This window comes from Cariama cristata, unplaced genomic scaffold (genome assembly GCF_000690535.1).
Source record: "Cariama cristata isolate BGI_N322 unplaced genomic scaffold, ASM69053v1 scaffold10232, whole genome shotgun sequence".
NCBI classification, from domain to species: domain Eukaryota; kingdom Metazoa; phylum Chordata; class Aves; order Cariamiformes; family Cariamidae; genus Cariama; species Cariama cristata.
This window is the reverse complement of record NW_009604446.1, coordinates 81,792-97,327: the sequence shown is the minus strand read 5'-3', so window position 1 is coordinate 97,327 and position 15,536 is coordinate 81,792. Positions and strand designations below refer to the sequence as shown.

Sequence of the window (15,536 nt, the reverse complement as noted above, 5' to 3'; positions counted from 1 at the left end):
GCGAAGCCTTGTGTCGCTACTCAAAAGCACTCTTGTGAGTGTGACTAGTTCAATAAACTTGCATTCTTAAACTGGTGTCAGGCAACATACAGCTTTAAGAACACCAGAACATGGAGACACAGAAACAAAAAAGCCCTGTGGGCTTGTTCTACTGACAAAGCTTACTTTATTTAAAAAAGAAAAGCCATGGGTCATTTATATTGTTGTGTGTTTTGAATTCATCATCTGGTGTTTATCAAAAAGCAAACCTGACTCGTTTTGGTATGTTTGTTCTCTGTTCCTTAGGCTGCCTTCCAGGAGAATGTTGGGAGACAGGTACGGTAACTTTCCTGAACCTTCATTCATTAGTGCCTTGGAGGTTACTGTAAACGTGTAGTACCTAAAATCAAAATTAGATGCTATGGCTGTGGAGAAATTGAGTAAAAGGATGTCACAAGATAATTATTTTCGTTATCAGCAAACAAGTTCTTGTGGAATACTTTCCTGAGATGTGAGTTTTATTTTAGTACTCTAGTTTTGGAAGAAAAAGAGTTTTCTGGTAATTTGCAGTCATTCTGAAAAGCAAAGTCAGCATGTATGACGGCCATTATACACCTTGCAAACTGCAGTGCTCTTAAAGCAGGAAGAGTGCAATTTTTTTATGGTGTGTTTTTTTTTGTTTCATTGACTTTCTAGTTTTTAATGGAAGTAGAACAGCTGAAGTGTGCTGCACAGTCTTTGCTGTGGTTGGTGATAAAACACTGAACTGGGCTTAAGAGTCTTTAACTCAGTATTTGGTTTTGCCTGTTGTACTGTGATGCTACCATCTAGATATTTTGAGAGATCTATTACCTTTGGAGGTACCTAAGTGCTTGGAAAAAAGTATTGTGGTAGGTTCCTGTGTCACTTAGCAACATTTAAATAGGTAAAATGCTTGGACAACTTTGATTTGCAACATTGGAGGAGAAGTAAATAGGGCAAAGACTCTGATTTCAAAGTTTCCTGGTTTCTCATCAGGAATTAATAAAGCTGAATATACAACTTAGAGGGGAAAAAAGGGAGGAGGAAACAGTTCAGTTAATGAATTCTTGTGGCAGAACGGGGCATGTGAACATGGTTAAAGCAAATTTGTCGTCAATTCTTTAATGCATCTTTGCTAAAATGCTGTCTAGCTTTCCCTGATAACATTCCTGAAGATTTCTTTGTTATGAGTTGGGATATTATTCCTTTAGAACTATGGGTATTAAGCAATATGTCCATAACTGGTGTGTGTATTTCTAGATAGAATTAGGTTAACAGCAGAGAAAGGGTGCAAGAAGACTAGGAGGAGGAAGAGGGTAGGTATTTTTGGTGACCTGACCGAACTTGGTCTATGATAAGTAGAAGCCAGCATGATTCTTCCCTGGGTCTATGATTACTGCCCTGGAGAGGTTAGTAATCACACAGCAACTCAGCATGATTCCACTTTGTGAGGTGCTGAATGAAGTAAACACCTTACTGTGACCTCACTTCCAGGTGAGATAGGGCTCCTGGGTGCTGCAGGTTTAGAAATGCTTCCATGTAGCAAAAATTTTGTGGAGTTTTTTATTTCTTAATCAGAGGAGAACAGTCTACAATAGTTTACAACCAGAAAGTTTCCTTATTGACTCTGTTTTGACCCATGATTCAAATTTGTCGGTGTTGGTGGAACACATAACAATTTTAGCTTGTATGTTGGCATGTTAAGGAGGAGTTTGCAGTGAAATAGTAAGTTTTCATGACATGAAGAACACTGTCAATCTCCAGTTAGCTCCTATAGAAGTTCGGAAGTTTTACTTAATGAACCATTCCTTACTGCCTAGGAAAATGGTTACTTAATCAGTGGATACACCCTCTGTAGTTCTGTCCTTGGCTATAATGTGTTGAAAGAGACACCCCTTCTCTGAGTTGGAAGGAGCTAAAACATATTCTCCAGCTGAAGTAACAATACTGATACTAAATAGGTGGAGAAAAAAGTTGACCTCGCTTACTTCATGTTCCTGCCTGCTTCACCTTTGCAATTCATGGCCTGAATCCGAGAGCTTGCTTTTATGGCCTCAGAAAAAGAAGCCATTGTAACTTACACTTCATGTAAATGAAAACTTTGAAAACTTTGAAGAATTGTTTTTAAGCATAGATCATGAGAAATGCACATACTTCTAGTAAGATGAACTTTTATATTGGAGAATGAAATTTTAAGTGTTCTGACAGAATAGTAACTGTTAGCTTTTCCTCTGAAGTCTGTCTCTCCCATTGGCCATGACCTCTGTACTCATGAACTTGGTGTCAGGAATTTTGCTGTCTCACTGACATGCACTGTGGCACCATGACCTTCGGTGAGATGGCATCAAATTGGCGCACTTACAGCCAAGTAATAAATTGCAAGGACCAACCAGCAGCTAGAATTGAAATTGTTAACCCGTGATTTTTCCTTATGTACAGTATGCATTCTTATGTATTTCATTGTATGTCTTGTTGTTTGGCTATAAATCATGCTGAGGTATTTCTCATGTGTACATTTTTCTCCTTAATCAGTGTTTCATTAGGCATTTGGAGAGCGCATTCATTTCACCTTTGAGTTATTAGGGCTTGCAGATAGTCTCTTGGATAAGCCATAAATGTTCTGTCTGTCCTTAATTCAGTCAGATTCCAGGCCGTGGTTTTTTGGACCATTGGTGGTATGTTTCCCAGAATAAGACCTCTGCAGTAGCTGACAGCTTCCCATTGCTTGCAGTATATACTTCTTTAATTATTCAGGCTTAGATCTAGAGATATTTTCTACTATTTTTGCATGGCTGTATCCTCATGTGGAAGGGATAAGCGAGCTGTAAACAAACAAAACTGTATCATCCAGAACCTGTACTTCCACATAGCCTTATTGCTTAAATATCATATGATTGTCCCTTTTGTAAGTGAGCGTAGTGTCTTTCAGTTGGCTGTTTTCCATTTGGACTTAATTATGGCTTGTGGAGGCCATGCTGCCTCCTCTGTTCCAAAACACAGGCTTGCCATGTAACACTATATTAAATCAGTCATAGCCAATCGAAATTCTGAGTATCTGAATTGTATTGCTTATATAAAAAGGTGAATTTTTAGGTGGCAATTGCATATTTAGAAAGATAATTTATCTTCTAAAACCAGAATTTTTTGAGCAGTGATGTCAAAAGTGTGATACTTCTGTAGGATTCAATGTTTCAGGCTTTGCTGGCAGCCAGTGTTCTTTTTAAAAACAAACAAACTTACCCCAAATTTTTAGTTCATTAATAAATAAGTCATAACATATATGTGTGAGTAGAAACAAATAGAAGTAATTGAACTCCCATGTGTTGAACTACATGTGATGCATTTCTTGGTGTCTAAATCTCTAATTTTATACTTCATAAAACTTGCAGCAGATACTTGTTCCTTCACATAAACTGGAGACTTGTTTACGTTTATCTAAACCTTCTTTTAGAGAAATCATCTTTTGTGTACATACATAGTCATGCGTTCCCCAAATATATATTTGGATATGACTTTAAGGTGTTAAGGTAGCTATTGCATAGTTTATTACCTGCTGCTATTTACTTTGTTTATCATTGACTCATAAGTGAAGCCAGGTATTTTGCTGTTTGTATGTCTGATATCCTTTATATCTTTAGTACAAGTGATTTTACTATAAATTAGAAATTAAATTGTATTTTTTCAGTGCTTGAAGAGTAGTAGTAGATTTGTTTTCAATCATGTTGCCTATTTGGGAAGTTCTTTACATTTTTAAATACTATTTTCTTATTTTTTTCCACTCTTCCCTGTGATGTTTGTAGGGCACTTTTCCCCATGGCATTGATATTCTAACTGCTGCTGATTATTTTGCTGTTGGTAACAGAGTTAACTGTTATCTGACTATAAGGTAAGTTTCCAAGCATTAGTTTTCCTAGACATGAGGGACCTTTCTACATAATGAAATATTTGTCTTATTGTTTCACCTTACCGAACATTATGTTTATTACTGTTGTTTTTGAATAAGTTAAAATTTTATTTTTCTTACGTCTGCATCAAACTGCTTATTATGCATAAGATGTGGTGAAAATATGACCGTGATTTCCTTGTCTACATGGAGGAAATAGTCACGAGGCAGTATTTGCAGGTGTCACAAAACTGTCTAAGCTCATCAAGATTAGAGTAGACTAGGGGACTTTGAAGAGTATAGTAAAAAGAGAGGCTGTTACGATGGCTCATAGACTCTGATGTGGGTGAAAAAGTAAACTAATACCGATTTAAAAAAATATTTTGCACAAGTTGTTGAATTTGTGATCTGTGCATAGACCTTTAACTTGAATGCTTATATTTTTCATGGATAGCTTGGTGAAAATCTTAACCACAGTATGCAGTACTGTTTCAGAAACCAAGCTGATTACTGCAGTATGGAGTCTTTAAAGAATGTAATCAGAAATACTGAAACGGGTGTCATGCTGTTATAAATCAGTGCTTGTCTTGGAATACTGTGTTGTGGTCTGGTCTGGTCTGGTCAGCTATCTGAAAATACAGTAATGCTGAAGTCAGGGGAATTCAGAGGCAAGCTGGGTGCACAAGATGACTAAAATGAACCTAAGATTGCACTTGCTTATGAGAAGATGAAAAAGACTGAGGGCTGGGTTCTAGCTTTAGTTGTCTAAGACAGACAGTCTAGCCTAGGTGTCTAGCCTCTTTCCATAGCCAATGCAAAGAGACAGAGACCTATAGAAGGTGATTCAGACCATTGTAAGATAGGTCAGATAAATTGCCCTATGGAGTTGCATGGTGCTCAGAAGCCAACAGGTTAGAAGGGCTTGAAGAGATTATATTCTTGGGGAACAGAAATAGCAAACAGGTATATGATGGTTTAAGATAACTTGCACTGGAACCCTCTGTCCTCTCCTCAACTATTTTTTTTAATTAATCTGTTCACGTCCATATTTTCCCTTTTGCACAGAATCATTTCAGCCTGTACACATCTTCACCTTTCACCGACTGTCGTTCCTTCTGGGGTCCACACCCTCCTCCTACACTCTTCCCCAGAGCTCCCACCTACTGAGCTGAGATGGGGAAATGCTGTGGATTGGTGTTCGATGCTGCTCTAGATCCATGTAGCATCAATGTGATTTTGGAAACTCTGGTTTTTTGTACTGGTAGAAAATGGAAAATACTCAAAATTGACAAAGCAGTTTTTATTTTTCGCTTATAATTTTGGCTTGGAGACTAATTATGTTCTCCTTACTTTTTGAGAGCTGAATAGTTAATTTATTATTTTTTTCAAATGCTCATTATTACTTATTTCATTGTGATTTTCAGGGTTTTTGTAGGAGTGTTACTTATCTAAGTGAAAATACTTTTACTGTTCATTTCCTTCTTCCACTCTTGAGCCTTTCTTTAAATTGTGCAGCAGAAGGAATAAATTTGTAAATTCTTTATAAATAATCTCATGCACTTAGTAGTTTGATTCCTTGAACCCATGTTCAGTGTTATTAATCAAACTCTTCTTTGTAAAGTACTTATCTCATTTGTTATATTACTTTTAAAAATTTTTACCACTTTGCTTTTCAAGCAGGATGTCATTATTTGGGTCAATACTTAATGATGTCCTTATTTTTGTCTGTGTAAGATCAAAGGAAAAGTACATAAGCATATATTTGGCTGCAGAGAAAACATGTATGATCATGATGTGGTAGGAAGAATGGACCTTTCTGATCAGTATGCCTGAAGGTAGTGTAGTTGTTTATGTAGCTGGAAAAAGCTGCTTGAAGTTCATATTGCAGATCTAGAATCTGTAGCTGGCCTTCCCCACCCAGATAAAACAATCCTGGGACACTTTGTATTTTGAAAGGAAGCTGTGCAGGTGTGAAGGTTGGTACTACTAGATTCCTTTGAGCAATAAAAGTGCGAAAAAGATGTGGCAGTTTCTACAGCTGAATTTGGTTTTGGTTAATAAATATGGTATATTCTTCTAGAGAGGCAGTATCATATATATTTTATATATGTAAGATATATACATGTATAAATAATGGCTTATATCCTTTCAAATCTAAATATTTTTATGCAAGTTTTTCACAATGAGTGCCCTTTTGAAACTTTTTGCTGATATTCTTTGGAGGATTCAGATCAAATATCATAATCTATTTCTGAGTATGGAAGGTAGAGGAAACCCATTTTGTATGAACTGGGAGTAAAGAGATTATGTGATTCCAGAAATTCTGGGCTTGGTAAAAAGAGAGTTAAGGAAGAAGCTTCTTAATCTAAGTAGAATGGGATACAAAAATCTTACCAGCAACATTATCAGGAAGGCTAGACTTGTATCCAAGGCTACCTGCATTAAATACTCGGTAGGATACAAAAGATGAGGGCTGTAGTTAAAGATAGTTCTAAAATAAAACTGAAAGTGGGACTGGGCTACAGACTTGGCCCAAGAGAGCAACTTTGATAAGCTGGGCAACGAAGTTCAAATTAAAATGGTTGTAAAGAATGGTGAGTATTAAAACTAGGACCCAAAAAGCAACTACAAAGAAGAGAGGAGAACTGAAATATAGCAAGGGAAGTATCTCTGTTATTGTATGTTCTTCCAGAACAGGGAAAGGAACCAGAGTAATGAATTTTATCATTTCTCTGCTGGCATCAACAGCCAGTTAAAGCAACTGTCTCATGCCCCTCTAGGGCTCATAGCAGTAGTAGATAGTACTTCTGTATTGGCTCAAGTGACTGAGGTCTGTGCTGTGGATTTAAGGATTCCTACTCCTCTGATGAATTACGTAGATATCAGTATGGTAACATGCAACAGTATTTGTTTTTTGTCATTGTTTTGCTTCTCATTACACACACATATATTAATGGAACACTCTTATGGTTGCAAAGTTAATCACTCAAAAGATATGAAAAGGTGAAATTAAGGTAATCCATGTTCCTTAATTTTGTCCCTTTGTGCATGCCATTTTGACACAAACACATTCTACTGATTGTTTAGCTTTCCAAGATGATTTAACATACATCAGATGTACTGAAAAAACATTTCACTTAACATCTGTTGATCTTAGCTTTCAATAGTTGATGCTTCTGAAGATTGGAAAGCAAGCATGGCTGTAAAGTTAGGTAATTATGGAGGCTACCTAGGTAATTAATTCTGGTGTTCCCTTACATCTTAGGTCTTGATTTTGCAGCTTTAACATTTTTTGTCAGAATTGACTTTTTGTGTATTTTTGATTTTTGAAAAGGACAAATTGAAAACCCGTATTCAATTTTGGACCATTGTATTTATGAAGATGTAGTACATTTCTATAACTTAATTTTACTGTGTCTGTGGGTTACATCATTAATATGTTTCTCCAATCTGAAATAATTGTATAAATTAATATACACATCTAGATTTTCTAGAATGTAACAATGGGAATTGAATGTTTATTTTTGCTTTTTGTTGCTGTCAAGCTTTTTGTATGTATAGTAGTTTTTATAAAGAATCTGAAAGTTTTAAAGAAGTTATTTAAATTTTTTTCAATAATTGTAAAATATTTCCTAGTGCATTATTTCATTCGTCTGCATCTCATTTAGGAGAAGGCATGTTCCTTGTGTTAAAATGCACACAAATGTTGATTCTGTACTCTCTCTCTGGACATTTCTTTTTCAGTGTGTATATTGCTGGCTTTCCTGAGTATACACAGCCAATGATTGATCATTTAGTTAACATGAAGATTAACCACTGGGATAGGTAAGTTCATAAAGTCTAATTATTAGTATCCAGGAATTGACTGTTCTGCATATCATGCTTTCCTAGATTATTTTTGTTACCTATAATAGAGTTTGCGATAGCATTTAACTGAAGGGAACTGGACAAGTAGTAGCTGATGTCATCTATACCTCCCTAGCATATTGTCGCTTAAAACATGCTTACGAATTTTGTCTTTTTGCCATGACCTCAATCTGTTAATAGATTAATAAAACACATCTATATGGTATATAGTGTATGTGAGGGGTAAACACCGTCACCATACAATTATCATAATTAAAGTAGATTTCATGCATAGAGATGGTGCTTAGTCATATTCAGTGTTCATGAAGATTAAAATGTGTACATATAACACAAATGAGATTATATCAGTGCTGATAATAGTTTGCATCATGAGAAATAATAATAGTTTACTGTAGTGTCCCTGCCAATGCATAGAATGAGCCCTCAGGTTCTACCATCCACACATATGTTTTTCTTTGTCTCTTTCAGCAATAAGTTCTATTCATATAGCTAAAAGCTAGCTGTAGGCTGTCTCTTTGGTCCACTGTTTTGTTTTGTTGGCTTTTTTTTGAGGAGGGAAGCATAGGATGGACAGACAATACTGTAATTTTTAATATTGCTGGGGTCTTTATTTTGGATGGGGACAGGAGTCCCTTCCTGATATTATTTTTTTTTAATACATTGCTTCTACTAAATTGCTAACCCATAAAAAACCCCAAAATGCTTTTTTTCATCTTCAGTGTTATTCGAGAACTTTCAACCAAAGCTCTGCATAACCTTACTCCACGGGCTCCTGAATACATGGCAGGTGTGGGTAGGTAACCATTAAGTTCTGCATAGCGTTGCCCTATCAAGTGTTCTAGCTTATGAAGCAAAAACGTATTAAGAAGATTTAAACATGCACCATGAATTAATAAAAATTAAGATTTTCCCTGCAACTTAATACAGTGTAGTGACACTAATAGCTTTACCAGTTTTCAGATTTTATGCAAAAACTATAAAATGCTGCCAGATCTTTTTTTATCTGGGGACTGGACTTCAGTTATCTGACTACACGGAACCCTACCAGTTCTGAGACGAATAAATGGCTGTAGTTCTGTTGCAACAATTCAGGCAGCTAGCCCTCAAATTCCTAACTTTTACTTTGTTGATATGGCTTTGATGTCATAAAGGGTGGGGGGATCTGTTTTGTCTTGTCCAATCTGACATTGTCAGCAGAATTCCTTTCTGATTGCTGTGTGTGTAGTCAAATGTTTCTTAGCATGAATTCAGGATCCTTTACTCAGCCCACTTAAGACCCTGAAGATGTACTAGCTGCTTTTTAATATGGCTGAAAGGCAGCAGCTGGCACCCAGGTGTATCTGTAGTTACAGATCTTACCTAGGCTCCCTATAGTGGCCCAGGAACGTGTCAGTTTACGTGGAAGTAAAATTCCATGGAAGTACAAGCCTCATTTCCCTTATCACTCAGCCAGCCCAATGCCTAATAGCAAGTATGTTATTTACTTCAAACAGGGAGGCAGTTGTGAGTACAAAATTTCTTGATATGGTTTAGTATGCTTTGTCAGAATTTACTTTTAAACTTAAATTTACTTTTGACTATTTTTAAAACTTGGTTTTCATATAATGGCCAGGATATGTTGGTCTGACTTTCCAGAAATGGTTTTCTCATGTTATTTCTAGGTAGACATTGATTACATTTAGAACTGTAATCTATCACTATGCTTTGTTTAAAAAAAATAAAAATAAAAAATTTAATCTCTTTCAGTTTTGCCAAGACTTCTGCCTTTATCAGTGGGCTCAGATCTGCACACACGCCATGGGGCAATTCTTGCCTGTGCTGAGATCACCCATGCACTGTGTAAACTAGCAGAAGAAAATAATAGGTACAAGTGCAAGATTATCTTTACTATAAGTTTTCCTTTCATGTCTGGTCTATTGAAAGCTTCCTGAGTATAATTATGGAAATCTCCTTTTTACGGAACTTCTTTTCCATTGAATTTTTGTTTGTTTTGATCAGTCGTGCCAAACCTTCACATTTTATTCAGTGATGTTATAAACTTAAGTCTAAATTCATCATCAGGAAAGTGAGATCATTTGCTGCCTTACTTGGAGAGTTCAAAGTTATTTAAATATAGATTAAACCCCCCTTCCTCATAAGTATGCTGTGTTCCTGGTGAGGGGACAGTCTTGTGTCTTCAGTGTTGGAGAAATACCTCCTCAAGCAGCTTGTTGAGTTGAACTGATTTAATTGTTGCTGCTGAATGCTGGTCCAGATACATATATATGGTGTATGTGTGTATGTGTGTGTACACACACACATATTTCTTATAGGTTATGTAGCCAGAATAATTCAGAAAATTATTTGGAGATGTCTTTGCTTTAATGTTGTGCTTAAAGAAATGAGTCATTTACCTTTTCTTTCTTTCACAAGAATCATATGTGAAAAATGGTTGAAAATCTTATATTGCAAAAACTGGAATTTGGAAGTTAACGTTAGCAGTAGAATTGTGTACTAGTGTGACTTAAATTGGGATGAGTGGCTGCTTAAGATCAAGGCAGTGGAAAATAAGACTTCAGAGTGCAAACTTCACTGAAAATAAATACAGTTCTGCAGGAGTCATATATACGCTGAAGAAATACCTTTTAAAAAGCCAGATTTTATGGGTCATTTTTGTTCTACAAGTTGGATAATTACTCTCTGATGAACCTTTATTTTACTTCTGAGAACATTCTGAGGCAGTCGTACAAAGATACGTAAAGTGGTAACATCTAACAAATCTAATGTTGTCATTGTTTGTACAAGGTAAATATACTGAGATGAATTCAAACAATAGATATCAAAAGTGTGCACTGATTTTTATGGCTTTAATTAGTGACAAATAGGAATTGTATTTGCCAGCAGTGTCTATCCAAAGAATTTCAAGTAAGGTGAAAAGTTACAGAAAAAGATGCAGAGCACTTTTAGTAGTAGGAAATACTTGAAAATGATAGAAAAATAACAGAAGTGTTGAAGTCCAAAAATACAGCTAAACTGAGAAGGGTTATCGTGTATTACTGATTATAATGTTATTAGTAAGTGACACTAGTTTTTTATAGTCCTTTAAGAATGAGTTTGTTACATGATAAGGAAAGAACTTATGTTACTATGTTTGCTGAACTACTTAAAATTATTTAGAAGTCAAATTACTGTTTTTCTGTTTGAAAGTACAATGAAGTCATGGAAGAAAAATGATTTATAGCATGATTAGGAAACCACTCTTAAAATTTTTGTATACCTTTACAGATCTATAACATATTATTTCAATGAAAAATCATTGGAGGGACTTAAGCAAATCCATCAAGAGGTTTGTAGCAAGTATGAATGTATCTTTTAACCTGATATGTTGTATTATTTTTCAACAAACATTTACAATTAAGACAGCTGTTCTCCACCTTTCTCTTCCGCTTGCCAAAAGTAAACAATCTCACAAATACAAATTTGGATACGCACTCCAGACTGGCTGATAGCGAGATGTCCTTGACCATGTGTCTTATTCCAGTACAATTTTGTATTTGGTCCCTTTCTCTGATACTGTCAGTTACACTTCTGAAATACCACATGGGGTTTTTTGCTTTGTTTTTCTTTCCCCTTCTGTTTCTTCTCCCTTTCCGTACATACTGACCGGCCTTGCAGATAGAGGTATGGCTGTTGCCTTAATGTGATCATGCTCAGGAGATCTCCTAGTAAGTCCATTAGTCCATTCTCTGTCCTTTTTTTTTTTTTTTTTTTTTTTTTTACTTTATTGGGAGTTCATTGCTGAATCCTTGCATCCATAATTTACCTCTTTATAGACCTTGAAAGTCATGTTCTGTATTTCAACTGATGCATTGTCTTTATCTCTACTTAGGACAAATGAAGTCTTGTCCTACTCATAGTAATTTAAAATGCTTATACAGAGATAATTTTGCCTAACTTATCTGTTTAATTTTAAGTCATCCCACGTTATTTTTTCTTTTGACTCCTATTTCTTCACCTTATGGAACAGAAAATAATTCAGCATTCAGGCACATACTCGTTTTCTGCAGTATCTGTAGTACCTTTAGTCCCAGTTCCGATATGCTAAAGCTGTCTGGATTCATCATTTACCCATTATGCTTTAAAGTATATAGGTGCTTGCTTAATTCTGTGCATAGGTGAAAGCTGTTGCTACGGGTTGAAAAAGCATCTTTGTCCTTGATTAACTTTCTCGTGTTGAAATGCCTGAAAGCGTGATCAGCAGTATCTGTACTGTTACAATGGCCTTAATTTGTTATGATACTTTCCAGTTTCTGCTATTGTCTGTTATAATTAATCTGCAAAGTTGGTGTAAACTCCTTCTTCTTAGAAAACTGGTTTTGGGGGGATTTTACTACATAGAAATTTGATAATCTCTGATTTTTTTTTTAAGATGGCCTACTGTAATGTTAAGAATGAGATAATATTTTTCAGTCATATATGAACTTTTGTTTAAGTCTGTATGTTTAATCTGTAGCTAACAAAAGTTATTTGCAGTTTTCAGACAATGCAGTATATCATCATTTTAAAAGGGCCAGCTATGGAAAGCTATATTTTAAAATGTATTTTAAAAAGCCAAACTAGCTTCCAGGGTATGTGCAGGAGCAGCTAGGATTTGGAATTATAGTGCTGTATGAATGTGTTAAATTGATTTTCTCTGAATGTAAAATTCAAATGGATATAAAGAGGTTTTTTAAAAAAGATTTTTCCTTTGAATTTTATTTTTAAAATAATCCAAAGTGTTGCATAGCTCACAGTACCTAGACACTGCATGCAAGGAGGAAAAACAAAAAGACTTGTATCAAACAATTAATGTTTGTTGCTTTTTCCCCCCCCCAGCTTTGCAGTCGTCAGTTGTACAGGTAAGAAAATTTATGTAAAAAAATTATTTTTCGTATTGGAAAGTATCAGTTGGAAATAATGAAAACAGTAGAATCCTAGGGGGGTTTTTGGTTTGTACAAGTTAGTCTTACATAGACTGCCAGTCTCTCACCCTTCATCAGAATGCAAGCACATGCATTCTTTTGACTTGATCTACCTATTACACAGGCTGATGTAGTTTTATAATGGTCTTGGTGTTTAGAGCGTGCGACTTACAGGCATATTAGATTAATGGGAAAGTGGCAAGTACTGGTCTCAATATTATGATAGAGACACTTAAAGAAAGGAAAGAAGGTAAAACAGAATATGCTTGCTAATCCATGGCTTCAGCAATGTATCATGGATTTCTTTCTCATTATTAACCTGTACGGTAGTACATGTATGGTTCAAATAGGTCTATAGAAATGATCTTTAACTAATAAGTTAATTAGTCCAAATTTTATTTTTTCATTTTCAAAGGAGCTTCTATCTAAATTCTAGAATTACTTTCTTCATCCTGTGTAATGATAGGCCAGGAGTATGACAAAAGGTTTAATGCAATTTTTCAACTCTTGCGCCAAAGAAAACGTAAATGAGTTTTCACTAAATTGTTTTTCATTTCCTATTTATTAAAGCTCCCAGGAAATAAAGGGAGTTTGCCTATATAACTGTTAAGTAAATGTGAATTAAAACTGGTGTGTGACTTCAGAGTTTGTTTGTAAATTTAAGGAAATCAAAACATAATTAATGACTTATATTCCCTAATGATTGTATATGTGAATGAGGGTTTTCTTCTGCTTTGACTGACAAATTCTTTGAGCTTTTGGGCAGTTTAGTTTACTTCTTTGCACATGATATATCTGAAAACAGTAAACCTTAAGTAGTTTTTTTTGTGTAATTATTAATTATAATTTAAAGAATTTTTATGTAAATTTTTGTATCCTGAAACCTTCTGAAAAAAATGTTAAAGTTTACTTCTTGAGGGTCGTACATACTGTTATGAAACTTCCACTCCAAAGTTAGCTTGTACTGGCAGATGGTTTTAATGCTGATACTGTATGTTAGTGTCTTTGTGGGTGGCTGTCTTGGCTCCCATAAATTCTTTAATGTCAGGGTGGAGCTTGGGTGTAATTTGTTTTTGTCATAATGTGCGCTTCTTGCAGTTAATGGTATTTATAAGGTGCCTACAGAAATGTTTTCATTCTAGATAAGACTTCTAATTCAACTCCAAGCAAAATTGATTCATTGCTATTTAGTACTATAGGCTGAGACAGAGATGTCTACTATAATCCATAGTTTAAAGTATCGGTATGCATAAAATATTTCAAAATAGGACAAGAAAAATAAACTAGGTTATAAAAACAAACCAGCAATTTGAGTATTGCTGGGCAAGCATTTAGTGAAACAAGCCAAACTTGTTTCATGATGAGTAATTATTGCACATAATATTCCAAAGATTTCCATTTGAGAAATTGCTACCGGGAATTTTCCATGTAACAACATCTTGTAGGAATGTTGAAAACCTGTGTGTTTTATTTGTGTTTCTAATTTTTAAACTGCCTTAACAAAAAGCATCAGGCCACATGTCTCAACTGTTTATTAAATATTTTGCTTTCATTTCTGGCAACAAAATAGGTTTTTGTGGACCAAAAGGATTTTAATGCTTTGATCAAGGTTTTTTCAGAAATTGCATTGGCCTGAGAGAAAGGGAAAAGGAAGTAAAGTGTAAAAATACCGTCGTTTTGGTTTTGGTTTGGTTTAAGTTATAATTTATGAATTTTAAGCTGGAAAATGGGTTGTGAATTTCTTGATTGTTTAGTGCTTAGGATTCCATTGAATCCGTAAGTACCTCAAGTCAGAAGAGATAAAGCCAAAGTGCCATAATGGAGACCTTCACATAACCATCTTACTTCGTTTAGCAGCTCTTGTAGTGTCTTTAACCTGATTTTGAATGATGGCCATGAATTATCCTTCAGACAGGATGCAGTCCAAGTTTTGAGTTATGCTGCACAATCTCTCAATTTTGAGTATACTTGAAGCAATCAAATTTGTTTATGCTAATTGTAGAAAAGCCTGTCCTTTTCTGTATTAACATTTTTTTTTAAAAGCAAGTATATTTCAGTCTTCCTGTGTAAGTCCTTTTCTGGGTTTAGCATAGTATGCTGAAAAAGGAGAATGCAAGTCCAGGCACATCAGCGTGTACTTCCTTCCATTCGTCTTGACTCTGACACATTGGATGCACTAGTTTGTCTTGAGGAGCTGGTTGGTTTAAGCATTTGCATTTGCACTTCCAGTTGAGTATTGCGAAGTGAGCCTGATTTTCTGTATTAAATGGGCAGTAGTTACAGCAAGTCATACACAAACCATGCCACTTAGAGTATTTGTCCATTGTGTCTGCTTTGTGCTATACAGGTTGTAGAGTTATAAAAATGGAACTACGTTTTATTTGCTTTAAACATTACTTTTATATATAAAAACCAAAGACAAAAACTTGTGGCATCTGTTGCCTTAAGCTGTCTTAGTTGGGATAGGAAGTCGGTCTGCCAGTTAAAACATGGTGTTAATGGTCAGCCTGATTTATGTTATACTTCCACTGAACCAGCATGGTTATATCTTTTTTTTTAGCAGATATATTTCTGTGGTGCATCTGAGACCTTGTACTAGTTCTCAATATGAAACGTCTTCAAGAAAAAAGTATTTTTAATAGTAGTTCTGTTAAGATTCTTTAAAAATGCATCATCTGATATAAAGTTATTGACTGAATATTCAGCTGAATAGATGCTCACAATGCTTTTTTACCTCCTTTCTTGTAGCCAGGTCTGAGACTGAGAACATATGTGTTTATACACAGGGTTGAGTAACAAGGTAATTTAGGGACGGATATGGAAGTGCTGCAGATAGATATGCTGGG

General features: G+C 35.2%; 1 protein-coding gene across 1 annotated transcript in view; it reads left to right on the top strand.

Moving 5' to 3' along the window:
- The window catches only part of TBCD (tubulin folding cofactor D), a gene marked incomplete at its 5' end in the record, with an annotated part of 110,825 nt that overhangs the window by 49,885 nt on the left and 45,404 nt on the right, over positions 1 to 15,536 (top strand). Inside the window, 7 exons of the mRNA XM_009695624.1 lie at positions 286 to 315; positions 3,801 to 3,886; positions 7,628 to 7,708; positions 8,470 to 8,543; positions 9,497 to 9,614; positions 11,015 to 11,075; positions 12,605 to 12,627. Of these exons, the coding sequence (XP_009693926.1) occupies positions 286 to 315; positions 3,801 to 3,886; positions 7,628 to 7,708; positions 8,470 to 8,543; positions 9,497 to 9,614; positions 11,015 to 11,075; positions 12,605 to 12,627 (473 nt within the window). The remainder of the gene's footprint in view (positions 1 to 285; positions 316 to 3,800; positions 3,887 to 7,627; positions 7,709 to 8,469; positions 8,544 to 9,496; positions 9,615 to 11,014; positions 11,076 to 12,604; positions 12,628 to 15,536) is intronic.